We start from the raw sequence: 27,965 nt of genomic DNA, 5'->3' as shown, positions 1-27,965 counted from the left end.
AGGCCGACCAAATATATTTAAATACAAATAACAAATTTTTCCGTGAGACCCTTTAAAAGTTAAAAAAATAAAAATTTACCACAAGGAGAGCTACACTCACAATGGTGTAATAAAATAAAAGTGGGTCTAAGTTAGTAAATTGGTGTAAGTTAACAAATATGTTTTAATGAAAATTAATATAAAGTAACCATCAAGCTATTAGTTTTAAATAATAAACATAAAAGATATTTTTGTCCAAATGAAAAGGTGCACTTTTGCTAACTTAAACTTTCATTTTTTTTATTTGTCTAAGTTAGCAAATCTCATATATATATATATATATATATATATATATATATATATATATATATATATATAATAAAAAATGTGAATAGAAGAAGACATCAATGTCAATCTTTCCGCTAGTTAATGATAATGTAGTAACTTTATTGTGGTTTACAAAATCGTCACTTTGAATTACATGTCATAAATCCTTGAGACCAAAATATTCAGTAAGATGGCAATGTTGTTAGCTCAAATGATTGTAGGAAACTTGTGTCTACAGATATAATTCAATTTCAAGGACTTGTTAAGTTTCGTGCTAACTTCTCATACACAACAATGACATCAACGTCATATATCTATATTAATTGTTTGTTTCTTCTTCTCTCATATCGATTCGGACATACGCACATAAAAAATATAAACCGTGTCCGACTTGTGTACATATAGATAACACATCTAGAATTGCTGAAAGATCTAATGAACTTTCCAATAAAATAGAATTGAATTGAATATTGTTTTTTTAAAATGCTAACAGATATCCTTACAACATTGTTTAAAAAATCAAAAGTACTTTTATCTATTTATTAGTTTGCTAAATGTTTGACTTCTAATTCGTGGACATTTTTATTTTAGAGCACTTGTTGGCACATGACCTAACCAAAAGATATAATCAATTAGATAGTCTAAAATAACCCGTAGTCAAAGCTTCATATATTTTACAAATCCTTGACATTTCAACACGGCAAGTTTCCTATAAAATGTAAATAAATCAAGGTCATGTTAAACGGTGCTCCCGGATATTTTAAGGAGAAAAAAAAATTAAATTAAAAGAAATACTTTTTATACTGTTAGTGAGTTGACGCACAAGTTACGATGTGATATTACTATATTTGATTCCTTAACGAGTGTTCCGAAGGCATTGGTTAACATTATTCATAAATCAATCAATAATGAAAAGAAGCGTGTGAAAAGTTGGCAAGAAATCAACGCTAGTAGATCAGAAAAATTGATTTTTATTACGTTCACACTTTTATTAATTAAGATTTAATTATAATAATCGTAAATGATAGAAAACATTGTTTTGAAAGGAAGTTGCCACGAAACCCAGCTCTTAAAGTTCGCTATTCATAATATATGTTTGCTATAAGTATATTCTTCCGTTCAAGTGATAGATTCACTTTGTCCAATCCAATCATCTAAAAAATTATCATATTCAGATGGCTAGCAGCAGCAACTCGTCTACGGCTCTGGTGCCTTTGCCAAGGAGAAATTGTTATGACGTGTTTGTCACCTTCAGAGGTGAAGATACTCGCAACAATTTCACTAATTTTCTTTTTGCTGCCCTTGAAAGAAAAGGTATTTATGCTTTCAGGGATGACACAAATCTTCCAAAGGGTGAATCCATAGGACCTGAGCTCCTTCGAACAATCGAAGGATCTCAGGTTTTCGTTGCTGTCTTATCAAGAAACTATGCTTCTTCAACATGGTGCCTGCAAGAATTAGAGAAGATTTGTGAATGCATCAAGGGATCTGGAAAATATGTTCTTCCTATTTTCTATGGTGTCGATCCTTCTGAGGTAAAAAAGCAAAGTGGGATTTATTGGGACGATTTTGCCAAACATGAACAAAGATTCAAACAAGACCCTCATAAGGTGTCAAGATGGAGGGAAGCTCTAAACCAAGTGGGGAGTATCGCTGGTTGGGATCTACGTGATAAGTAAGTAATTTATGGTGAATAATTTTCAAATTATAGTTTTCTAATATTTTTGGTAGAAAATATAGGGTGGGGGGATAGTGCCAAAGTTTAAGACAAAAATTCAAAGAAGTACTTGAGAAATAAAATTACATCTACTTCCATGCAAAAACAGTAGCAAGACTCAAACCCAAAACCTCATATTTAAAGGCATGTTATTTTTTTAAACGCTAGAACAAACAGCTGGTGTTCAAACAACAGTTTTTTAAAGTAGTAAAACATGTGTTATTTTGTTTAGCGTTTCTTTTTTTGTTTTGTTTTTGTATGTGATGATTCAGTGTCATTGATCAACTTTTTTAACCTTTCAGGCAGCAATCCGTAGAGGTTGAAAAGATTGTTCAAACGATCTTGAATATATTGAAGTGCAAATCTTCATTCGTTTCAAAAGATTTAGTTGGGATAAATTCTCGTACAGAAGCATTAAAACATCAGTTACTTTTGAATTCGGTTGATGGTGTTCGTGTTATAGGAATTTGGGGGATGGGAGGAATAGGGAAGACAACCCTTGCTATGAATTTATATGGCCAAATCTGTCATCGATTTGATGCATCCTGTTTCATTGATGATGTAAGCAAAATTTTTAGATTACATGATGGTCCAATTGATGCACAAAAGCAAATCCTACATCAAACTCTTGGCATAGAACACCATCAAATATGCAATCATTATAGTGCAACTGATTTGATAAGACATAGGCTAAGTCGTGAAAAGACCCTTCTAATTCTTGATAATGTGGATCAAGTTGAACAATTGGAAAGAATAGGTGTGCATCGTGAATGGTTAGGTGCAGGTAGTAGAATCGTTATCATTTCAAGAGATGAACATATATTGAAAGAATATAAAGTGGATGTAGTTTACAAAGTTCCACTGTTGGATTGGACCGAGTCTCACAAGTTATTTTGTCAAAAAGCTTTCAAACTTGAGAAAATTATCATGAAAAATTATCAAAATTTGGCATATGAGATACTGAATTACGCTAATGGTCTACCACTAGCAATTACAGTATTGGGCTCATTTTTGTCTGGTCGTAATGTGACTGAATGGAAGAGTGCATTGGCTAGACTGAGACAAAGTCCAAATAAAGATGTCATGGATGTGCTTCAATTAAGTTATGATGGGCTAGAGGAAACGGAAAAAGAAATATTTCTTGATATTGCTTGTTTTTTCAACTCTCGGAATGAGAAAATTATTAAAAACATTCTAAATTGTTGTGGATTTCACGCTGATATTGGATTTATAGTTCTCATTGATAAATCACTAATAACCATTCATGGTTCAATTGTTGAAATGCATTCTTTGTTGGAAGAGTTAGGCAGAAAAATTGTGCAAGAAAATTCAAGCAAAGAGCAAAGAAAGTGGAGCAGGATGTGGTCCAAACAACAACTCTACAATGTTACGATGGAGAATATGGTAATTTAGTTGTATAGAAATAAGAATAAAAAAAACATATTTCCATTATAATAAAAACTAAGCTTAAATATTGCACTCGTCCCTGCAAATATGGCACGTTTAAGTTTTGGTCCTTGTAAAATAAAAATTCAGAAATCAGTCCCCGCAAAATTTTTTCCCTGGAGGGACTATTTTCAAAAACAAAAAATGTTGCAGGGACCTTTTTAAAAAACAAAATATTTTGCAGGGACCAAAAACTACAAAATGGGTTCAATCAGCGTGCGCCACGTAGGCATTTTGGTGACTTGTCATGACTTAAATGGGCCCAGGGGTATTTTTAAAAGACAGATTTTTTTGCGGGGATTGATTTCTGAATTTTTATTTTAGAAGGACCAAAACTTAAACGGGCCATATTTGCAGGGACGAGTGCAATATTTAAGCATAAAAACTAAATATTGAACATATATAATTTTTATTTTTTTGCAACGTTATAGGAAAAACATGTTGAAGCCGTAGTTTTTTTTGGTGGGATTGATAAGAATGTTGAATTCTTGTCAACAATGAGTAATCTTAGATTGCTAATCATCAGGCACGATGAATACTATATGATAAACAACTACGAACTTGTGATGTTGAAGCCATATAGTCTATCAAACAAATTACGATATGTTCAATGGACTGGATATCCTTTCAAGTATCTGCCATCAAGTTTTCACCCTGCTGAACTTGTAGAATTGATTTTGGTGAGAAGCTGCATTAAACAACTATGGAAAAACAAGAAGGTACTATAAATTCTCTTATAAACAAATTCAAAAAAATTCTCTTACAATCGAAGTAATGACCCTATTTTTGTTGGTTTTTCATGTCACAGCATCTTCCCAATTTGAGAAGATTGGATCTAAGTGACTCCAAGAAGCTAGAAAAGATAGAAGATTTTGGACAGTTTCCTAATCTTGAGTGGTTAAATTTGGAAAGATGTATAAAACTTGTGGAGTTGGATCCATCTATTGGACTTCTAAGAAAGCTTGTTTACTTGAATTTAGAGCGTTGCTATAATCTAGTAAGCATACCCAACAACATATTCGGTCTTAGCTCTCTTAAATATCTAAATATGTCTGGATGTTCCAAATTAATGAAGCCTGGTATATCCTCAGAAAAGAAGAATAAGCATGATATAAGGGAAAGTACATCACATTGCCGATCAACGTCCTCTGTCTTCAAATTGTTCATTTTTCCTAACAATGCATCATTTTCGGCTCCCGTAACACACACATATAAGTTGCCTTGCTTTCGTATTTTATATTGTTTGCGTAACATTGACATTAGCTTTTGCCATCTAAGCCATGTTCCTGATGCAATTGAATGTTTACATCGGCTAGAAAGATTAAATTTAGGGGGAAATAATTTTGTGACACTACCTAGCATGAGGAAGCTTTCCAGACTTGTATATTTAAATTTGGAGCATTGCAAGTTGTTGGAATCGTTGCCTCAACTTCCTTTTCCAAGCACTATTGGGCCGGATTATCATGAGAACAACGAATATTATTGGACTAAAGGATTGGTCATTTTCAACTGTCCAAAATTGGGTGAGAGGGAATGTTGTAGTAGCATAACATTTTCATGGATGAAACAATTCATTCAGGCAAACCAACAATCCTACGGTCCGTATTTGTATGAGCTTCAAATTGTTACTCCAGGAAGTGAAATACCAAGCTGGATCAACAATCAGAGCATGGGTGGTTCAATACTAATAGACGAATCTCCTGTTATACATGACAATAAGAATAATATCATTGGCTTTGTATTTTGTGCAGTATTTTGCATGGCACCTCAAGATCAAACAATGATAGAATGTCTTCCATTGTCTGTTTATATGAAAATGGGTGATGAGAGGAACTGTAGAAAGTTTCCGGTAATAATCGATAGAGATCTTATTCCGACCAAATCAAGTCACCTATGGCTAGTCTACTTTCCCCGAGAGTACTATGATGTTTTTGGAACTATCCGCATTTATTGTACCAGGTATGGACGTCAAGTTGTGGGTATGGATGTGAAGTGTTGCGGGTATCGTTGGGTATGTAAACAAAACTTACAAGAGTTCAACTTAACAATGATGAATCATGAAAAATCCTTGGCTTCGAAATGTAAGATTTTGGCAATTGAAGATGAGACACAACCACAACCACAATCAGAACAAGAATCATTCACCTCACAAGTCATAACTACTTCACAGAGAAGAAAGTCAACAAGTGATAACAAGTCAAACGCAAAAACAATCTCTGTTTTCAACCGCAAGCAGAGGTACTGAAGATAATTCTGTTGTATGATTTTGTTGGCAGAAGTCACACTTTCTTTGTCTGACTTGCATTTTAGACTGAATTTTATAATTTACGGGGTGGGAGTTTTAAATATGTTAGGTTGTAATTTCTTTTCCGTTTCCGGTGTCTGTGTTTCATAGACAACAACATTTTAAGGAACACTATATCACTGAAATCTGCATTCATGTCATCCACAGAAATAAATCTCGAACCTCCATATCAGCCACAGAAACTGAAGTATCCGCGGAGGCACCGAATTCACCTGTTGCAAATGAAGTTTCTACTGAATCTCAACAGAAAAAAATCTCGAACCTCCATATCATTGGTCAATTCATTGGTCGGTTCCTCAGCAACTGTTGCCAACAAGGTAGCACAGATACGGACACGGACACTGTAAATTCAGATGCTGAAAGTTTGGTTTCTCAGGAAGATTCAGATGCTGTAATTTCAATTATTGAAGAAGCTATTCAGACAGATATTGCAACATGCAATGTCGAAACTGACTTACCAGTTGGTCGGTTCCTCGAGAACTGTTGCCAACAAGGTAGCACGGATACGGACACGGACATCAGATACGACACAGACACTGTAAACTCAGATGCTGAAAGTTTAGTTTTTGAAGAAGACTTGGATGCTGTAAACAATTATTGAAGACCTCAAATGCACCAGCTCCTCAAGAAGGAGAAGGTTCTTCTTTTCTATCTCACACTTTTTCTAATAATTTATCTCATTAGTATTTTACATATGGAAATACTGATTGTATGTATTTTTTTTCTCTTTCGAAATTACAACAAAAATCAATCATATTTTTTTGCAGTAACATATATGCACATGGTTTATCCGAAAAACTTACCGAATAATATTTCCTTTGCATTTCAAATAGGTGACAATGATGGGTTCCAGAGAACAATGAGATCGGTGCTAGTTTGACAGGACAAAGTGGTGATTTGTCTTCTGAGAGAATCTTGAATATAGGTTATGCTTAATGCATTTTCAAATCCTGCTTGCTTGATTGAATCAGTGTTGTCAATCGTGTATCGCCGAAAGTAACAATTTCTTACCGCTACACAATAGTTTTATAGCACCACTATAGATGCTATTTCACAACATTTTGCACTAACTATCGTAATTCTGAGCAATAGCAATTTGTTCATATTCCACTCGCTGTAGCAATATTCCACTTGACTGATATTACACATAATAGCTAGCTTATTTAGCTTATTACACATAACGGATAGAGGATTTTTTTTTCCTATATGGAGATGGAGGATTTTTTTTCTTTTTGTTATGAAGGGAGTTTCATTTAACCTTGAATCCTCTATTGACAGATGTAACAGAAGAAAACGATCAAGTTCCCACTCCTGAAAGTCCTGCACCTGAAGAAGTGCCAGAACAAACACCAGTAGCATCACAAGTTGAAGAAGTTGCAATTGCATTAAAAAAAAAGAAGTGTATCTAACTCTAATAGACAAACTGGCATTACAACTTTAGATGAAGGCCTGAGCAAAGGTTACAATTTCATCTTATTTTCTTCGTATTTCAATTCTCAAAGATATATAAACAAGGATGTATTTGAACTTATATATTGATATAAGCACTTGTGAGACTGTTTGGAAGAGTTTATGGAAACGGCTCATGACATGTCCATAAAAGCTGTTTTCAGCCATTTTACATATACTGTCTAGAAAAGCTTATGAAAATAGCTTATAGCATATAGGAAAACAGTATGACTTCAGTTTATCTTTTGTTATAAAAATAGCTTACACATAAGCACTTATATGTAAAGCGCTTATCTTATAAGCTTGAATTAGCCTTCTTACATATCTTTGAATTCTTACATAAGATTTATAGTTGTTAAATGTCTGTTCCGCCGCCCTTTGGATTGCAGCAACTATATCACCAGCACTTGTGAAGCAACTTCGGGACGAAACAGGAGCTGGAATGATTTGGACTGCAAAAATGCTCTATCAGAGAGTGAAGGTGACATTATCAAATCACAGGAACTCCTTAGGAAAATAGGCTTAGCGAGTGCAGACAAGAAAGCATCCAGAGCAACTGCCGAAGGAAGGATCGTTCTTGATCTTGTTGGTTCTTTTGTTTAAAACGTCACCAATGTAGGATCATACTTCATTTTTAATGTATGTTCCCAAAAGTCTAGCCGACCATTTTAAAAGGTACATTTCATCTTCAATTCATCAAGGTTACATCTAAGCTATATCATAGCAACTGTTACAATATCTAATCCATCAAAATTAACACGATAGTTTTGTGTTTCTATCTAAAACTATAACCTTGTTGTAAACGAAATTCCAACTGTCATATTGATATGTGAAACACACCTTATAGTATATTGCTTGATTATGTACTAAAAACTGTAACAGAAGTCGGCTAGGAATGAAAGTTGGTTCAGTGTTGTAAATATTTTTAAAGATAAAAGACTAATCTGACACCAAGAAAACATAACAGGATATGTTTCAAATTTAAATTAAGTAAAAGACCGCTGTTGTAGTTTTGCTCATTATAACATTTTCATAATTATGCGGTTGCATTAAATTTGTCTCAGCGGTGTGCTAAAATGTTTGAGCAATGTGTTGCATTTCTCATTTTCCTATTCTTTTTCATTCACTTCAAATTTATTAAAGGCACCAGAACTTCAAGCTTTATCAGGGTGCTAAGTTTTCTTGAATATTTTCACCCGAACCTTCCCTCCATACTTATATATATGATAAACATTATCTGAATTATTAAATTGTGAATGTGTATGACATGTGAGCATTAGTCTGTCAAAGTACCGACACAAACACAAACATTTTCCACGACACTGACATGTCGGCATTGGTAATAATTTTAGAAAATGCATCAACTGAATGTAACCACATGTGCAGATGTTAGTTGTACCCAAGCAAAATTGAGAATAAAATGGACGTCTTTGATGCAAATATTAAATTGTTCAATGTTGGGTTGCAGGAAATCAACGGTACTGGTCTCAGCCTTTTTGGTTAAGCAACTGCGAGAAGAAACCGGTGCAGGGATGATGGACTGTAAGAAAGCTCGTGCCGAAACAGAAGGTGATCTTGAAAAGCCGCAAGCATATCTCATCAAAAAGGGTCTCTCATCCGCTGATAAGAAATCCGGGAGACTAGCAGAAGAAGGAAGAATCGGTACATATCACTCGCGATTCACACATTGGTGTTCTAATTGAAGTGAACGGTGAAACCGACTTTGTTGGCAGAAGTGAGAAATTTAAGGAGTTGGTTGACGATCTTGCAATGCAAGTAGCTTTTTGGTCCACAGGTTCAGTTTGTTACGAAGGAAATCTTTCTCTTCTAGAGAAGCCTTTCATTAAGGATGACAGTGTTTCAGTGAAAAACTTGGTGAGGCGAAGTATAGCTGGCATTTGCGAGACCATTAAAGTGTGGCGTTTTCCAGACCATCGACCTATCTCAGAATTCTTACAAAATATTTCTAATTGTTGAATGTCTGTTCTGCCCCCCCCCCCCCCTTTGGATTGCAGCAACTATATTACCAGCATTTGTAAGGCAACTTCGCGACGAAACAGGAGCTGGAATGATGGAGTGCAAAAATCCTCTATCGGAGAGTGAAGGTTAGGAGAGCTTGCTCAGTGAAAGACCTGGTGAGGCAAAGTATAGCTGCCTCACTATGGTTAGACACCAAATCTCTCATTTGCTTAATACTTAGTGCAAGCAAAAATATAAATAGTCAAAAATATTGAAAATGTTTGACATCAAATTCATTATAAATAAGAAGTTATTACATAGCTTTAACACCAGAAATAATATATTTAAAAGATAAAAGAAACAATAAGAAAAATGTAAGATGAGTACAATATTAATAATTTATTGAAACCACTCAACATGTATATCATTGCCACTTCAATGCTAGAGTAGAGAGTGCTTTCCTAGAAGAACCATGCTCACTTAGTACTGTAGCAGCACTAACACTCAATTCTTTGATTTTCTTTCGAATTTCAAAGCTTTCATCTCCTTCCATGATTCTCTTTAAAGCTTTGGAGACTTCCTCTCGTTTTATTATCCCAGTTTCACCATCAACCTTTGGCCTTACTGCCACTTTTAGCACATCAGTGAGTAATTTTGCATTCATTCTTTGCTCTGCAAACAATGGCCATGCAATCAACGGTACGCCGTTAACCACACTCTCCAAAGTTGAACTCCAACCACAATGACTTAAAAAACCACCAATTGATCCATGACCAAGAATCTCAACTTGTGGTGCCCATGATGTAACAACTAATCCCTTCTCTTTTGTTCTTTCGACAAAACCGTTTGGTAAATACTCTAATGGTTCATTGTTTTGTCCATTAAAATAAGCAGAACTAGAATGTTTACTTGGAGCTCTCACAACCCACAAGAACTTGTGACCACTCAATTCTAGACCAAAAGCTAACTCATTGAGTTGATCTTGAGAGAGTGTTCCACCACTTCCAAAGGAGACAAAAATAACAGAACTTGGTGGCTGATTTTCCAACCACCTTAAACACACTGACATGTTTGCTTCATTATTTGACTCATTTCTAATGATAGGTCCAACCGGAAAAACACTAGGTTTCTCTCTGTCTTGAAGTACCCTTACGGCTTCCAGTTCCAAATTACTGAAAGTATTGATTATAACACCATCAAACAATGACGATTTTTGACACACATCAAGGATTGATTTGTAGGTATCACTTGATCTTTCACAGTTAAACGGGTCTGGAAGCTCTTTGACATGGAAAGGAATAGAAAAACCAGGAACATTTACCATTTCATAACTTGATCCTAAGAACTGAGTAGATGCAGCATCATCGAGGTTTGGAAGAGTGAGAAAGAAAGAGAATAAAACAGCTCCTGAAGAAAAGAAAAGGTAAGACAAAAGGTTGAAATGTTTAGCTACATCGTGTGCATCGGTTGAAAACATGCTGCAAACTAAAGCAACAAGGTTAGTTTTTGAAAGAAGTGATTTTACTTCTTCATGAAGAAATGGAATAGAGTGTTTCACTATGAGTTTCATTTGTGTTGAAGGTTCAAGATTATGTGGAAGGTCTTCAATGTTGACTTGGGGAAGAACAGTGAAGTTCATGTTTGGTGGAAGTGTGTTCAAGATTGATTGCATGGAAGGAGTTAGTGGACCAAGTGTGGGAATGAGGAATGTGATATGGTACTCATTGTGATGTTGGAGTAATAGTTTTGCAAACTCAACTTGTGGAATCAAATGGCTCAATCCAGGTGAAGGAACCATAGCAATGCATGTTTTGTTCTCCATGATATGTAATTCAATTTGAGATGGCAAATGAAAAACAAGATATCTTTGTAAGATGGATATCTCTTGAAGATGGTTTTATAACAATATATTTTTTTTGCCTATAACTCTTCAATTTGTTGACGAAAATGCTCCGGTGGTAATCTGGAGTACAGTCAGAAGATAAATAATGTCCGAGTAGAAATTGCTTTACGTAGATTTTCAAAGTTGGGTCCAACCAAAAGACATTAACCATTAGAGTGTACCAATTATACAAGAATGTTTAAAAGTATAGCAACGCAATGCCTTTCAAGAATATTTTAAGGAACATAATTGAGCTTTTTGTGACAAGTGATGTAAGCTCTTGCGTATGTGATTGTTTCTATAAGGAAAAAAAAAAACTATCTACTTTGAATGCTCAATGGTAACTTAGGAACATGTAATAATGGATGGACTTTTCCTCATGACTAATCATCCACTATTAATACCAAATCCTTCTTTTTTTTTTTACAGGATTCATCGAACATGTTCGAATGCACTTTCAATATGAAATATTTGGATCTCCTGTTGAATGATAATATACAAAAATTGATGATTTTGAGAAAAAAATTCATCTATTTTTTTCGGAAAATTATTAGACAAATAACCTCTGTGAAGTCCTGGGTTCGAACTCGGGTCACAACGTCCAACCTTGCAATTTCGGCATTTGTCAGCCGAGCTAGGACTTCTAGATTTCACCAAGATTATTTAATTATAATTATAAGAGGGTATCTAATTCCGTTCATAAAAAAATATGGCATCTAATCTTCTCGTTCGTATCTTTCATAGGTATGTTGGTTCTTGCTCTCTCAACTGAAATATGGCATCTTGTTGAAAATCCCATTTCAACCCGAAACCTTAAGGTATTGAGTTTATGAATCCTCTCACATGGTTCTCGAGATCGTACAATCTTGCGATTCATCCTGCCTCCACCGATCTGGAACAGTTTGAAGATCAGAGATCATGGCAGATCGGCGGTGCGCCGTGGAATCGTCATTAATTTCGATCAGAATTTGACCCGTTATCGCCCTAGAATGCTAGAATCTATCATTAATTTCGTTTTTTGGGACTTGCTGATGTTTAATTGAATCATTAGGTTAGGAAATCAGGTATTTCTCTGAAATTGGGGATATTTCTATCTTCTCTGAAATTGTAATTTTTCAATGATTAAATTCCCTCTCATCTTTTACTTCTTCTATAAAAACCAATTCACTGTATAATTCTTGAATGAATCATTCTGTTTTGTTTTATGAAAGTTTTTGGATGATGTTTAAGACAGTGAGAATGATGATTATTGAAAGTTCTTTTATTTTTTATTAAAGGTTATTTTTCTTAGTTGCTTTTACAATTTTTTCTATTATGTGAGATCTTTCGATCCTTATTACGATCCTATCTACGCTTTTTCTATACATATGTTAAATGCTATCTTAAATCAAATTACGAGTGATAAAGACAATTTTCTCAATTATGTAATTATTGATGTATGAATTTCTTACTACACCTACACTAGTCAAAGTAAATCATATGTTCCTTTGACAATTTTCTCAAACATGTTCTTTACTACTCCCTCCGTCCCAAATTGTATGACGTATTAGCAATTTCACACATAATAAGAAATGTAATTAATATTGTGTGAGAAAGAGATATTACGAGTTGTTTTACAAAATTATCCTCAATAAATAATATGGGAAAGATAAATAAATGAATTGAAAGAAGAGAGAGCAATAAATAGTTAAGGATATAATATGAAATGTAACATTAATTTTTCATTGGTATTGTAAAGCGACATATAATTTAGGACAAATATTTTTTTTTAAAATGACATACAATTTGGGAGGGAGGGAGTAATATATTGCATTTAGCAGACTTTTTTTTTTTTAGGAAAGCATATAGAAAAGACTTTAAATTGCAGATGTTAACATCAATATATACAATATTTGGCAGAAAATAAAATTATCACTCCTTGATTGGCAAGAATATATATTTCCCCCGATTTGTCAAATGTCTTAAAATGTTAATATTCAGTAGCGTGTTAATTATTTTTGACAAAAAGTAGTGTGTTATATATATATAGAGTGGTGATACATGTACACCTCCATGTGGCAATACACCTTTTATACCCACACAAAATCCGGACATGTGGCAAAGAAAAGGGAGAGGAGATGAAAAGATAAAGTATGATTGTGAGATGAATTTACCAATATGTCCCTAATGCATGGGGTGTACAATAGGGTGTGTGATTAAATGGTGTTCATGTAACATTTTCCATATATATATTGTCGCGCCATTTTTCGGAGGTCAATTTGATTAGCGTTTGACTCACTTTTTATCTCACGACTGAACAAATTTTTTTAAAGGGGAAAAAGTTTCAAACAACCCATTTTGAAGAGATATAGAGTTCGGGGGTTGGTTATATTTAGGGAAGGTGTTAGCACCCTAAATATTCGTAGTACTCTACGAGAACCTCTTGATTTTACTTAACTTTGTGTGCTATAACTTGCTTGCTTTTAAAGAGATGAAAATAAAATTGAATGATGAGTTGAAAGGAAAAGGAGAATTGATTTTAGTTGAAAAGAAAAAAGAAAATTGTTTTTAGTGGAAAAGAAAAAGAAATTTGTTTTTTTAGTTGAAAAGAAAAAGAAAATTGTTTTTTTAGTTGATTTGGAAGGACAAGGTCCTCTGCCTACGTACCCGTGAGAGATCAAAACCTCGTAGTTCGGGGTAGAAATTGACGTTTGATTTGTTTTTGTGTTTTTTATATGTTTTGAAAAAGGTTTTACAATGAAAAGCCAAGTGGCAAATGAGATTGTGTCTGTGTTTTTTATATTGAAGGAAAATGACTCAAAGTTGAATTAAAATTGATTGAAAGTTTGATTAAGAAAAATAAAATAAAAAGACGGTCATTTGATTGAAGGTCGAGGTTTGTTTTGAAAATATTGTTGTGATTTTTGAATATTTGAATGTTTTTGTTGTTTTTGAATAATAAACGAAAATTAAACTAATTGAGCAATGGAAATAAAAGCATAGGACCAGAGCACTCTGGAGAATGATTAAATTAATCAAAAATATAATATTAACAATTAATATAGGACCAGAACACTCTGGATTAATTTAATTAACAAGGACCAGATTATTCTGGAGAATAATTAAATTAAACAAAAATATAATATTAACAGTTAATATAGGACCAGAGCACTCTGAATTATTTTAATTAACAATGACCAGATTGTTCTGGAGAATAATTAAATTAAACAATAATATTAATAGTTAGTTTAGGTCCAGAGCACTCTGGATTAACAGATAGAGAGAGAATTAAAATGCATGAAAAAAAAAAGAGATGCTGGGAGGTGTGCGAGCAGTAAAGTGGGGGTGCAAGAATGAAATGAAGAATTGAGATTGGGCCTCAGAAAAAAAACGTATGGGCTTGTATTGGACCGGTTCAGAAGTTGAACCGGTTCAATCCCTTTTATAAATACACAGCTCCGGTTTTTTTATTCATTTTTATTTCTCTCTCTCTCTCTTCTCTTATTTTAGAGAGAGAAGTTCTCCCTTCTCTCTAGGGGTGGACAAAAACAGTTGAACCGTCCGTAACCGGCCGATCCGAAAGAGAAAACTGGCTGCTGGACCGGTGCATGCGGGTAAACGGGTTACACGGTTTGCTTTGAATGGTTCCACACAGTTAGAAGTGGACGGATACGGTTTGGAAAATTTAATCCAATGAAATCCGAGCCTGACCGCATCCCAAGAGTTTTTTCTTGATTTATGAGCACCGTTTGATTTATATTGGCTAGAATCAATATGAAATGAATGCCTAATAGCTAATATTGTAATCTTTTTTTATTTTGAGAAGTGTGTAGACTAGAGTAGAGAGTACAACTACAACCTCACTTCCCTTCTCTCTGTCTCTCTCATGACAGAATACCTACTCTCTCTTCTCTTTCATTTACTCATTCATAATGTTCAAATTACCTTCTCTCTTCTTCATTAGTTCCTATCTCAATTCTTTCATCAACGTCATGTTTTCAATAGCCTAAGTTCTCAATCATTCTCACAAAAACTTCTTTGCCATCGAAAAATATTAGTCTCCATACTCATCAAGTTGTTAGAGGGACAAACTACCATAAATGTTTAGATCTGTCACTTCTTCCAAAATTATTGTGTGGTTGTTTCAACAATATATATTGAAGATGCCTTTTTTTTTTTCCTTCATATTTGTTGCACTTGATGTTTATGAGATTTTCTGGATTTTTCTTCTCCAAGATTAGAACCGCTTTGCCCGTCCATTGGAAACCGACATCCGACATACCCGTCATCCGGTGGAGGGATGATGGTCGGAGCAATTTCCGACGCGACGGCCGGCGAGTTATCGCGGCGGCGCCACCGCGCCAAAGTTAAAAACTCCTCCTTTTTTTTATTTTTTTTGCTAAAAATTTCCCTTCTCCTTCTCCTTTCCCTTTTTTTAAATCGTTTTTTTGAAGAGAAGTTGAGACAAGCCCTAGATCTACAGTTAAGAAACACGACTACCTTTTGTGAATTTTTTTAGTCCGGTTTGGTTTGAGTGGCTGTGATGTGGGTTTGTGGATTTGGTCGATGATATTGTTTTATTGTGATTGGATTTTTTTTTTTGAGAAATTGGATACTGTGATGTTGTTATTTTCTGGTTTTCTTTGCGGGTTGTGCGATTTGAGTTTTGAATGTTGAAGAATTGCAGGTGTTGGATTGTAAGAAAAATGGAATGAAAATTGTTCTCCTCCTTTCTGGCTGTGCTTGTGTGTTGTATTTATAGAGCTGATTTGAGCAAAATTTTGTTGCTTGGAGAGGAAATTGACAGGCTGTTGTGGCTTGGAGAGGAAATTGTTTTGTGGCCTGGAGAGGAAGCTGTTTTGTGCTGTGTGGATTGGAAAAAAAATCTGATATTTTTGGACATGAAAAATAAACAATAATAAAAAAGAAAAAAATAGAAAGACTAAGAATAAAACCTAAATGAGTTAATTAAATTAAAAATGAATTTAAATAAAAGATGGAAACTAAAAATAAATAAAAAATGAAAATTGAGAGAAGAGGGCCCGACTCGGAATCAACTATGAGGTATTTTAAAATACTTCCCTGCCGAATTTTTGTTCGAAAGGTTGAGATCGGTCGGAGTTAAATGACACGTGTCAATGCTGTCTTAGGTCAAAAATTGGGGTATGATATATATATGAGAAAATGAAAATCTATACCAGTCCAAAAGAAAATGAACAAGAGAGGAGCAATATTATCACCTAAATTTTTTTTCCATTGCCTATATCTATGTCGCCTGCATGAATTATCACTACTAAAAAAACAAAAATTAGTGAGAGATATTTAGTGAGGGAAAACATGAAATTCCTCTCTAATTCCATCACTAAATTTTGCGACCAAGGAATTTGTGAGGAATTTCATTTTTTCCGTCACTAATTTCCCTCGTTAATTTTGTCTTTTCTAGTAGTGTATATATATATGTATGAGACAATATTTTTCGTTTACAATGGTCCTATAGTTTGTATTCAAGCCTCCTGTCTGATGATCTAGTCAAGGCATGTACCCTATTATAATTTCAGGTTGTATAGGGTTGTGTATTGCATTATTTGCAATTGCATGTTATGTGCAAATTGAATGGAAAGAAAACCTATTGTGTTGGCTGAGTAATCTTCTTTTGGAACTACCTTGTCATGTTTCAAAGGACACGTTAGTCTATTGTGATAAGGTAAGTGCAGTGTATCTCTCAAGTAATCCCTTTCAACATCAACAGCACATTAAGATGGATATTCATTTTGTGTTTGAGAAAGTTACTCGTTGCCAAGTTGCATGTTCCTTCTCGATATGAAATAGCTGACACATCTTCACTAAGAGCCTTCCACGACAGCTCTTTGACGACATTCAACATTGTCTCAACATCCGACAACCTCTAGCTTCGACTGCTGGGATGTATTATATAAATATATTTTATATTTAGTATGATTCTTTATTGAAATATGTAAATATCTTTTATATTTGGTAATAGCGTCTTGACAGTCAAGTCAACAATGATTAGTAGTCAAGACTCTTAAACGTTCATTCATTGAAATTAGTAAAAACAAAAAACCATAATTAGATGCTATGATTTTTTTTTTAAAAGAGAATTAAAAACATTTCTTTTTACAGTGGAGAATTAGATGCTGTTATTATTATCGCGGAAGAATAACACTTGATCGATCACCTCGAGTTGTAGGGAATATATTCTACAACTTGTCCCGCTATAAATTTCCCATACCTTGGCAAGCAAAGAAGCAAAGAAGACAAAAGTACCAGAGCTCAATTTATTCGATAGTACTATCTTTCTTTCTGAATTTTCCATTTGGAGCGGCTGTGTACAATGTTAGTTAGAGTTCAAACATAGAAGGTGAGATGTCTACAATGTTTATGCATACTTTTTTATTTCTTAGTTTTACCGATGTAGGCGTTTTTTAGTTGTACCCAACGATCTGTAAATGGGAAATAGTTTTCCTAGTAATGGGAATATCAAATTTGGAAGTAATCTTATCATGAATTTCAATAGAAGAGAGGAAAAGTCTAGTGGACATAGGGAGTGTTGGCAAGTGAAATACATCATTGAAAGCTCTTTTGTTAATCTCCTCTTAAATAGAGAATTTGATAGAGATGGTAGGGTTCAAGGTTTAAGACTCCAATTTTTTGATAGAAGGTACAGAAGTGAACTTATCATTTTCTTTATAGATAAAGCTGAAAATGATCTACTCAACAAAATTGACTTCGAATCTATAAGACAAGTTTCTGATACAAATACAATGATTCAAACTGAGAAACATGATAGTCGTGGATTCGTTACAAAGACGTCTATTTTCTTTCATGGAGGAGGTAGGGGTCTTATTGTCGTTGAAGAGAATAGCACGCATATAGATATGAATCCTTACAAAGTTACTGTGAAACACTATTATGCTGTTCCCAGGGAAGATTATCGTAGTCGAAATAAAATAGATATTGGACTTTCAATGGTTGTAGATATTTCAGTATCAAATAACGTTTTAGTTTTATCAGTGGTGGGTCCTGTTCATCACCCTTCTTCAACATTGCTTCGTATGATTAAAGAAGTTGCTAGAACAGGGATTTGGAAGGGTTTTGAGACTACTCATGAGCATGATTCTGACACTGGGAGTGTAAATAACAGAGTAGCTGTTGTAAATAACAATCAAAATGTATTTTGGGGAGATAATAATGCTAGTGTGAATACTCATTACCACTTTCATGAATATAAAATTATCGATGGGAATACTAATCACTATCGTGAATATAAAATTATCAATGGGAATACATCGAATAAAGTACTTTAGGTACTTTTTCCTCTTTACATGAACTTAATTCAAATGAAGAGAAGACTCCAAATTTTAGTTGATAATAGTTAGAGGAGATTAATTACAGCTAATGACATCTGTATTGTTCTTGATTTAAAAAAGCTGTTACTTGTATTGCAAGCTATTATACTATGTTAGACCTAGTTTAGCTTATTATACAACTAACATCTTATATATACTACGTAATCTTCATTCAATAAGTCAAGGAGAATCAATATATCAATCTTTCTTGTTTATTACAAGCTTTCTCTCTTAAATTGAATTCATAATATGTCCCCAAATTGGGATGGGAATAGGTCAGGCTGGCTTACAGGGGCCTACGGCCTAGCCTACGACAGACCTGACCAGGCCAAGCCAGACTTTTTTCTTAAATAGAGAAGGCTTGAGCATTTTTAAAAGCTTATTTAGCTTAATGGATCAGGCCACAGACCATTCAAAAAGCCTCTTAGGCCTATTAGGTCGACCTATTTAAGTAAATATGAATAATATTATTTATTATTATATTATACTTTATACTTTGAATTAAAATAAATACGTGTTAACTTTTTTAGTAATTTAAGCTTATTAGTATAAATTAATTTTTTGCATATTTAAATGTATTAGTATAAACTAGAACTGAAATATGATACAATATATAATCAAATTTCTTAAAAACTCATGTTAATTATCAAAAGAGAGTTTAATTTAATTGATATCTTAGTTTGTTAGTCTATTTACACTTAGATAACATTGCAAATTGAAATATGTTTATATGAAATAGGCTTTTAAACAGGATAACATGTCGTATCAGACTTTCAGAAATCCAAACTCAGGTCTAAAAAGTAAGTCTATGACAGGCCACATGCCAGACTTAGACCTTCAAAAAAATTGGCAGGTCAAGCTCAGGCCTTACGAAGCCTTGCTTGGCCTAGCCTATTCTCATCCCTATCCCCAATGGAAGCAATTGCTAACTATAGGCTTCATGTGGAAGTTGCTTTAATGCTTTGCATTTCAAAAAATAAATTAAAATAAAGATTAATTACACAAATTTATACGTCCCTATCTAGATTGTGCACAAGTTAATCATGGCATCTACTGATCTACCACATACTTCTGATTAGAGAATCAATAAGATAAAATGAAATAATATATTGCAAGTTTTTTATTTTGTTTTTACTCTTGTGTCATATTACTTTCACTATCTGTCCACAACTTCCACAATAGACCTAATGTATGGTCCAAATTGTTAATAAAGAAATTATTAACATGACAAATCTACAACCATTTGATTAATATCTTTTATTTCAGATTGTATCCAATAAAAACCTAGAAGAAAAAAAATTTAATTCGGGCCTTCTCAATACAAAATAAAAATAAAAATTGCGACTGTTGCAAGTCCCTTTTAAAAGGAATGAAAGCTTTTCCTTTGCGACCCTTAGGAGGAACCATCACAATACTCTCTGATGGTTGTTACGACCTTTCCCAGAACTGTCGCAATGTCAAACTGCGACCCCAATTTCAGCACCCGTAGGGAACCGTCGCAATCCGTCGTTTTAACATTCGCAAACAGCCTTTTTTCTTGTAGTGTTAGTGTTATGTCTTCGTCTAGTGGCATTTCTTTCTTGAGTGTAATTAATTTCTACAATTCTTGAACGTTCCATATAATTCTTCGTAAAAAATTAAACTACACACATTTTTAAATTAACACTACACTAAAAACATCTTATTTCACATTTTCTCTTGTAGAAATCAACAATAATCAAACTATGAGACCCTCTCATCTTCTTTCTCTCTACGACCACTCTAAAAGCTCAAATACTCTCTAAATCTCCATCATGTGCATCACCAGGATCCCAATCCATCTCCCTCTCACCAGCGAACCCGACAATCTCACTCTCCCTTCATGATTCGGTTCAAACCACCTCTCTTTCTTTAACCTCATAACACTATCATCTTCCTTCAACATTGTTATGGACAACCTTTGGGCTGTTCATAAATGGAAGAGAAATTGTACTAAAAGAGAGAATAAGCTATAACTAAGACTAATCTAAAAACTAAATTCTTCATTCATTCATTCCATAATCATTACAATGACCAGTCACACTTATTTATAGCATGGAGTATCAATGACTCATCATAAAAGATCTTTCTAGATCCTTCTAGCTAGAGAGCATGACTCATCACCTAATATAACAGCTTGGACTTAAAGCTAATCTAATGGGACTATCTTGGATCATTACAAACATCCACTAGTCTAAGATGCGAGACATGAATAAAAACAAGATACATGAGATGACAGAAGACACATGTTCCATTTACGACATTAGAGACGAATGAAGATAGGCCCGACCAAACATGTTTAAATGCCTAGAACAAGTTTTTTTACTGAGACCCTTTAAAATTAAGAATTTTTTTTGCATAAGTAAAGCTACACTCACAATACATTCAATAGTTTATAACATTATTGTGTGTTGCATAAATTCTCAATATAATAGTATATTACATATAGAAGATTTATAATTGCATATTATTACAAAAGCATAGACTAAATATGGACATCCTAGGTTGTTGGCAAACATGAACATTACAAAAGCATAGACTAAATATGGACATCCTAGGTTGTTGGCAAACATCAACATATAAATATGAAACTATTAAGATAAACTAAATTACCATTTTGATTTCCTATAGTCATACCTTGATTGGAAATACTATTTCCTCTGATTTGCCTAAACCATTCCATTTCTTCACCATTATTCTCAGTTTCAAACTTTTGCATATGAGTTTGAGCAGCACAATGAGACCATGCCGTCCACTTCCAAATCCATGTTCTAGATACTTGTTCAAACATTTGAAGGAATACCAAAGAAGGGTGTTCATAAGGATCCTTCATTGAAACATCCAAATCATTGTTTAACACTCTAATATCTACCGTTATTGAAAGTCCAGCCTCACTTTTTTGTCGACTAAAACAGAATTGTTTACTATAAGCATAATAGTGTGCCACTCTGATTGCACAAGGCTTTTCAACTCCCGGCTTTCTCTTCTGTTGCACCACAAGAAGATTTCCCTCATTTTCAACACCACGGTATGCAACATCCGTTTTCGTAATCCCTCCCCAAAGGTTGCTAGTTTCATTATTGAAATTTGTTTCATAAAGTTGATTGATGGGTAACACATGATAGTAATTAAGAAGATTGTTTTCAGCTTTATTTATAACGAATGTAAATATGGATCTAGCGGGTTCGTAGAAAATGAAATCTAAGTCCTTAACGAGACCATCTTCGCGATATGTTATCCATAACCTGAGTATACCAACTGATTTACCATCTATGTAGTGTGACACTGTATATGTCTTCCCCTCTACTGAAACTGCGTGTTCAAGTTTGATGCTTACATTCGTTCCCACGCTCTTCTCTAACGAAACTATATTTTATTCTTCCTGTCAAAACAAAAAAAAAAATTATGTTCTTCAGTTAATTTGCACTAGAGCCATTATGTCCAACACTTGAAATATTGTTTCGCAATAAAAATAAAATAAATAAATCTCCCCAAATTGAAATTTATCTACCTTGACTCTCTGGTTTGGAAGGTTAGATTTATAAGGGAAAATTTTAACTATAGACTATAGAGTATAAAATATTTGCACTGTCTCCTAAGAAATATATTTGCAAGTGTGATTCTTATTCTTCACCAAGATAATTATATGAGGGTATCCAGTTCAATTCATAAAAAAATATGGCATCTAATATTCTCCTTCATATCTTTCATATGTATGCTTTCTTTTTCTGTCTTTATCTCTTCATGTCTAACTTTTCTCTCTCTTTCAAATAAAATATGGCATCTTGTAATAACATAAGTGAGGTTAACATCGCATTTTTACTTAAAACCTTAAGGTATTGGGTTTATGAATCCTCTCACTTGTATAATCTGTTCTAAGAAAGAGAATAATGATGAAGAAAGAAACCATCTTTAAATTGGAGAAAATGTTGTTTCCAATGAAGGTGTAATTACCGGCAACAATAATGGTAATTTCTTTATGAATCAACAGATCTTTAAATTGGAGGGTATTTAACTCAAAGCACGCTTTTTTGTACCAAGTATTATATGTATGTCACATTCAAGGTTTTTTATATGTAGTATATCCTTTTGTAATCTACATGTAACGCTGCAATTTCAAGGCTTCTCTCAGTAATATATTATGAATAAAATAATAAAATATGATTGTGGCGCTTCTGGCACAACATACATCCATATCATGATCCAAATGAATATCGTAGTCCTGTTAGTGCCCTGCATTTTACTTGATTTTCACAAGACACGATATCTCTTTCGTCATGCAGCAAGTATGATTGTTTATGCATGATCCAGAAACACGACATATGTCTGTCTTCATCCATTATGGCTATTGTGTATATCTTGGGGACAACCTTATCTCTTCATGCTATGCCAAACGACAACCTACATTGTCTTAATTCAGTGTTGAAGCAGAACATTGTGGAGTCACTAGTGTAGTATCTGAATCGTGTTGGCTTAGGAATCTTCTTTTGGAGCAATACTAACATGTCTCAACAAAAGTGGTGTATATCTCAAGTAATTAATCTCGTTCAACATAAACACACTTGAGCTTATTGAGATGGATATTCATTTTGTACATGAGAAAGATACTCTTGGTGAAGTTAGTGTGTTGCATGTTCATTCTCGATACCGAATAGCTGATATCTTCACAAAGGGCCTTCCAAGACAACTCTTTGATGACTTTCGACATTGTCTTAACATCCGACAACCTTCACTTTCGACTATGGGGATGTATTAAAATATGTATATATCTTTTATTTTTAGTATGTATCTTTTATGTTTAGTAACATCTTGATACTCAAGTCAACAACAACTTGGTAGTCAAACGAGGCAAATATCATCTTACATGCATGCATGTATTTTGCGGTTTTATACTATCAACCTAGGTGTTGTGAAGTAGTTCGTACATTAGTCTATTTTAAGCTACTTAGAATTTGTGTTGTATCAATATACTCTAGTAATTTCAATGATACAATATAGTTTTTTTAGTAAAGAAATAAAAAATAGAATTAGATGCTATGAATTTATTTATTTTATAACAAAGAAGTAGAAGCATTTCTTTTTACAGTGGAGAATTAGATGCTGTTATTATTATTGCGGAAGAACAACACTTGATCACCTCGAGTTGTAGGGAAAATATTCTACAACTTGTGCCTCTAAATTTCATAGGGTTAAATATGCCTTTAGTCCTTGCACTTTCATCAGATTTTGGCATTGGTCCCTACATTTTTTTTTTTTTGGAATTGGTCCCTGCACTTTGTAAAAATATTGGTATTGGTCCCTCTATTAACTTTCTGTAAAAAAAAAAACACAAAACTATTGGTATTGGTCCCTGCACTTTGTAAAAATATTGGTATTGGTCCCTGCACTTTGTAAAAATATTGATATTGGTGCCACGTGGCGAGAAATGATTGGGCCACGTGGCACTCCGTTGGTTTGGTGTTTTTTTTTTTAACAGAAAGTTAACAGAGGGACCAATACCAATATTTTTACAAAGTGCAGGGACCAATGCCAAACAAAAAAAAGTGCAGGGACCAATGCCAAAATCTGATGAAAATGCAGGGACCAATGACACATTTAAACCAATTTCATATACCTAAGCAAGCATGCAAAGTAGAGAAGACAAATTAGGAGAGCTCAATCTTTTAGATAGTACTATAAATAAATGGGAAATAGTTTTCCTAGAAATGGGAATATAGAAGTTGGAAGTAATCTTACCATGAACTTCCAAAAAATTAAGAAAAAGGATACAGATGATACGACCCAATTCGAGTAGAGATCACACTCCAGAAATTAGAGAGAGAAACTAGAAATAAAAGAAAAGAAATTCATTATATTTTTCATTGATTCTCATAATAAGGCATACAATGCTTATATAGACTTGTGCATACTCATAATAAGATAAGTGCACCTAACATACTCAATATTATCCCCTAACAATATGTCTTCTAAATCCTTATAGACTAAGATGACTCATAACAACTTCTAGAACTAGCTGAGTCACCATATTAGTGCTCCTTATTCTAATATCCTATCAGTATTCAAGACCTCATATGATGGTTGGGAAATGAAATACATCACTGACGGGTCAACCGTTCATCTCTTCTTAGATAGAGTACTTTAGGTAATAATGCTAGTGTGAATACTCATTATTTCCGAGTGGTGATACATGTACACCCCCATGTGGCAATACACCTCTTACACCCACACAAAATCCTGACATGTGGCAAGGAAAAGGGAGAGGAGATGAAAGAGAAAGTATGTTTGTGAGATGAATTTACCAAAATGTCCTTAATACATGGGGTGTACAATAAGGTGTATGATTAAATGGTGTTCATGTAACATTTTCCTTATCACTTTCATCAATATAAAATTATCGATGGGAATACATCGAATAAAGTTCTTTAGGTACTTTTTCCTCTTTACATGAACTTAATTCAAATGAAGAGAAGACTCCAAATTTAGTTGATAATAGTTAGAAGAGATTAATTACAGCTAATGACATCTGTATTGTTCTTGATTTAAAAAAGTTGTTACTTGTATGCAAGCTATTATACTCTGTTAGACCTAGTTTAGCTTATTATACAACTAACATCTTATATACATACTATGTAATCTTCATTCAATAAGTCAAGGAGAATCAATATATCAATCTTTCTTGTTTCCAAGCTTTCTCTCTTATTCACAATATGTCCTAATGTAAGCAACTTCTAAATGAAACATTATTGTTCAGAACAAGTATTTGGTTCATGTGAAAGTTGCTTTAATGGTTCGCAATTTCTAAATGAAACATATTTTATGAGGAAAAGTATAAGGTTCCTATGGAAGTTTCTATAACGGTTAGAATGAAACAACCTCAGAGAAATGTGAAAACAAACACTTGTTGAGAATTGTTTTTTTTTTTTTTACTTTACAACCAAAGATAATTAAGTTGATGTAATTTGCATTGAAAAAAATTAGAACCTTAATGGATAAAGCCTCACTTAGAGTAAAGCTTGAGTAAGAGTTTGGATTTCATGCTAAAAGGAGCAATTAACTTTCACTATTACTTTTTACTCGTGTCATATTACTTTCACTATCTATCCACCACTTCAACAATTGACTTCATGTATGGTGCAAATTGAAACTTTTTTTGGATGCAGACACTTTTTTGTTTGGTCAAATTATTCTTCTCTATCTGGTCAAATTGAAATTTAAACACTTTGTGATAGAAGTGCTACTTGTTTGTCTCCCAATATAAAATAGAATAGAATATATCTGAAAGTCAAAATAAAAAAATTACTAACAACACAAATCTACCTAATACAACCATTTGATTACATATATTAAACATAAATGAGTAGAACATGGTTAAACATAAATATAACTAATACGTTCATTAATATTGTCACTACTACATAAAGGAGTTTTCACATCGGTTGAAGTACCTTTCATAATCTTAAATTTTAAATATTTATAGATAGACTTAATAGAATCATAATCTTTTCCACAAAAAAAGAGAATCATAGTCTTAAATTTTAAAGATTTATTTGTCATTCTATAATTTTATAAATATATTTTAAATGCCAAACATGATGATTAACTCATTATTTGAAGTTATTTTAATTAGTTATATTATCATCTAAGGAGTAGAGCTAATAAGAAATTAAATCAACATGAAACCAACATATGAAGACAAACTGAATGGTGCGCATTAGAACATATATATGGGATAAAAATAAGCATCCCTTTGGGGTTGTACATAACAGAGATAACTATAACTTTTATAAGAAAACTTGTTAGTCATTATTTTTTATATCCTATGAGTTTCTCGTGCGCCCTATTCGGATTCTAAAATCCGAAATATTTCAACGTTTTTGAAGGTTTTTATGGGGTATTTATACAGTTCGGATTCTAAAATCCAAACTGTATAGGGCGTGCGAGAAGCTTATAGGATGGGAAAAGAAACAGTTGACTTAATATTGCTTGATAGCCAAAATGCTTTTTGATGAGCCCCATTTGTAGTATACGGATTTACATTACAAAATTAGTTATTATGTGTTCAACTGTTCAACATCTTTTATCACCTCACCCCTCATCCCTCAAACACTTTTTCACTTGCAAAAATCAACTCAACAATCAAACCAGGAGATCATCTCATCTTATTTCTTACGACGACACTCAAAGCTCAACTCCGATCTATCTCATTCTCCCTCCATGGTCCGCTTGAAACCACCACCTCCATTTTTCAAACTCGTCTTCCTTCGACGTCCACTGGTCTAAGATGGGAGACACGAATAGAAACGTGATACCAGAGACAACCGAAGACAGATGATCCATTAATTTACGACAATAGAGACTAGAGACAAATGAAGACAAGGTCGACCAAATTTATTTAAATGCCTAAAATAAATTTTAGTGAGACCCTTTAAATTAAAATATATAAAAATAAAATAAAAAAAGAGCACAAGTTAACATACACATAGTCTTGTACATAAATAGTTTATAACATTATTGTGTGTTGCAACTTGCATATAGATTCTCAATATACTATAGTATATTACATTATAGAAAATTTATAATTGCATATTATGACAAAAGCAGAAAGAAGGGTAGCTTTGGAGAAATAGTTGTTTTGTTTGAGTTGAAGCAAGTTGGTGAAAGAGAAGCTTGTGAATTTGGTATAACTACATCCCAATTTCCTTTTATTGTTGTTAGTTTTAGTGTAACGTGCCTTTCTCAATAGTAATGCAGAAAGATGGAAACTTTTGATCTGATTATCAAAGAAAAGAAACAAATAAAAATTTGAAATGTTATATGAAAACCAAACTATTTCATATTTTTATCAAAACACAAAGAACAGCAAGCAAATATTTCAAATCCTTTCTGGAATTTCGATTGAAATATGTGAAAACCAAATTAAGAACTGGTTTCAAATGCCATTAAACAATCATGTATTATATAGAATAAATATCCAATTTGGTTTCAAATCCAATTTGCTCGCGGCTGAATTCAATCCATCAGAAAAAATATTATCCAAATTAGTCAGTGACATTTTCATACAAGAAACAAATTAGTCTCTCTTTTAATTTGACACATTTTCACTTAGTGACTAATTTGTCCCACAAATAAAATAAAAATGTCAAAAGACTAATTTTGTATTTTTTTTTTTTTTTGTCTGGATTGCGGACAAATTGTAACGTATCAAATTGAGTCTTTATTTAGTTGATTATCTAAAAACCATCACCAAGCACTACACAATATGAAGATGGGATTAGAGAAAAGAATGAAACTTTAGCATATTTGAAGAGTAATGTTTGATTGGGACAATAAAATATTGGGGCACTGGGAAAAAAAAAAAAAAAAAAAAAAAGGGCTATTAAAATTAACAATAATTCAAAAGAATCGTGGAATTTTTTTTTATGAAAAGAGAATATTAGATGCCTTATTTTTATATGAAGGGAATTTGATGCCATCTTATCATGAATAAATAATCTTGCTCAAGAATAACAAATGAAAATATTCCTTTTTAGTAGATAT

General features: G+C 33.3%; 2 protein-coding genes across 4 annotated transcripts; one reads left to right on the top strand and one right to left on the bottom strand.

Annotated features, from left to right (window-relative positions):
• The first annotated feature begins 1,372 nt into the window (after nucleotides 1-1,372).
• LOC25481058 (disease resistance protein RUN1) lies at nucleotides 1,373-11,072 on the top strand. 3 transcript variants are annotated; one of them, XM_039835208.1, is made up of 11 exons: nucleotides 1,376-1,981; nucleotides 2,326-3,427; nucleotides 3,901-4,188; nucleotides 4,278-5,707; nucleotides 5,922-6,411; nucleotides 6,608-6,699; nucleotides 7,053-7,233; nucleotides 7,613-7,898; nucleotides 8,692-9,328; nucleotides 10,424-10,680; nucleotides 10,764-11,072. In XM_039835208.1, exons 1-5 carry the CDS (start codon nucleotides 1,482-1,484, stop codon nucleotides 6,373-6,375), a joined length of 3,774 nt encoding a protein of 1,257 aa, XP_039691142.1. In that variant the 5' UTR covers nucleotides 1,376-1,481; the 3' UTR covers nucleotides 6,376-6,411; nucleotides 6,608-6,699; nucleotides 7,053-7,233; nucleotides 7,613-7,898; nucleotides 8,692-9,328; nucleotides 10,424-10,680; nucleotides 10,764-11,072. The 3 variants fall into 3 exon arrangements, with proteins under 3 accessions (XP_039691143.1, XP_039691142.1, XP_039691141.1); XM_039835207.1 differs by having other exon boundaries at nucleotides 6,608-7,233; XM_039835209.1 differs by lacking the exons at nucleotides 5,922-6,411; nucleotides 6,608-6,699 and having other exon boundaries at nucleotides 1,373-1,981.
• Nucleotides 9,436-11,040, bottom strand: LOC25481056 (hydroquinone glucosyltransferase). The gene has a single exon (XM_039835212.1). The coding sequence runs from the start codon at nucleotides 11,002-11,004 to the stop codon at nucleotides 9,607-9,609; it is 1,398 nt and encodes a 465-aa protein (XP_039691146.1). The 5' UTR covers nucleotides 11,005-11,040; the 3' UTR covers nucleotides 9,436-9,606.
• Nucleotides 11,073-27,965: the final 16,893 nt, after the last annotated feature.

This window comes from Medicago truncatula, chromosome 6 (assembly GCF_003473485.1).
Source record: "Medicago truncatula cultivar Jemalong A17 chromosome 6, MtrunA17r5.0-ANR, whole genome shotgun sequence".
NCBI lineage: Eukaryota > Viridiplantae > Streptophyta > Magnoliopsida > Fabales > Fabaceae > Medicago > Medicago truncatula.
The sequence above is the reverse complement of the archived record's forward strand: the minus strand, read 5'-3'. Positions and strand labels throughout refer to the sequence as shown.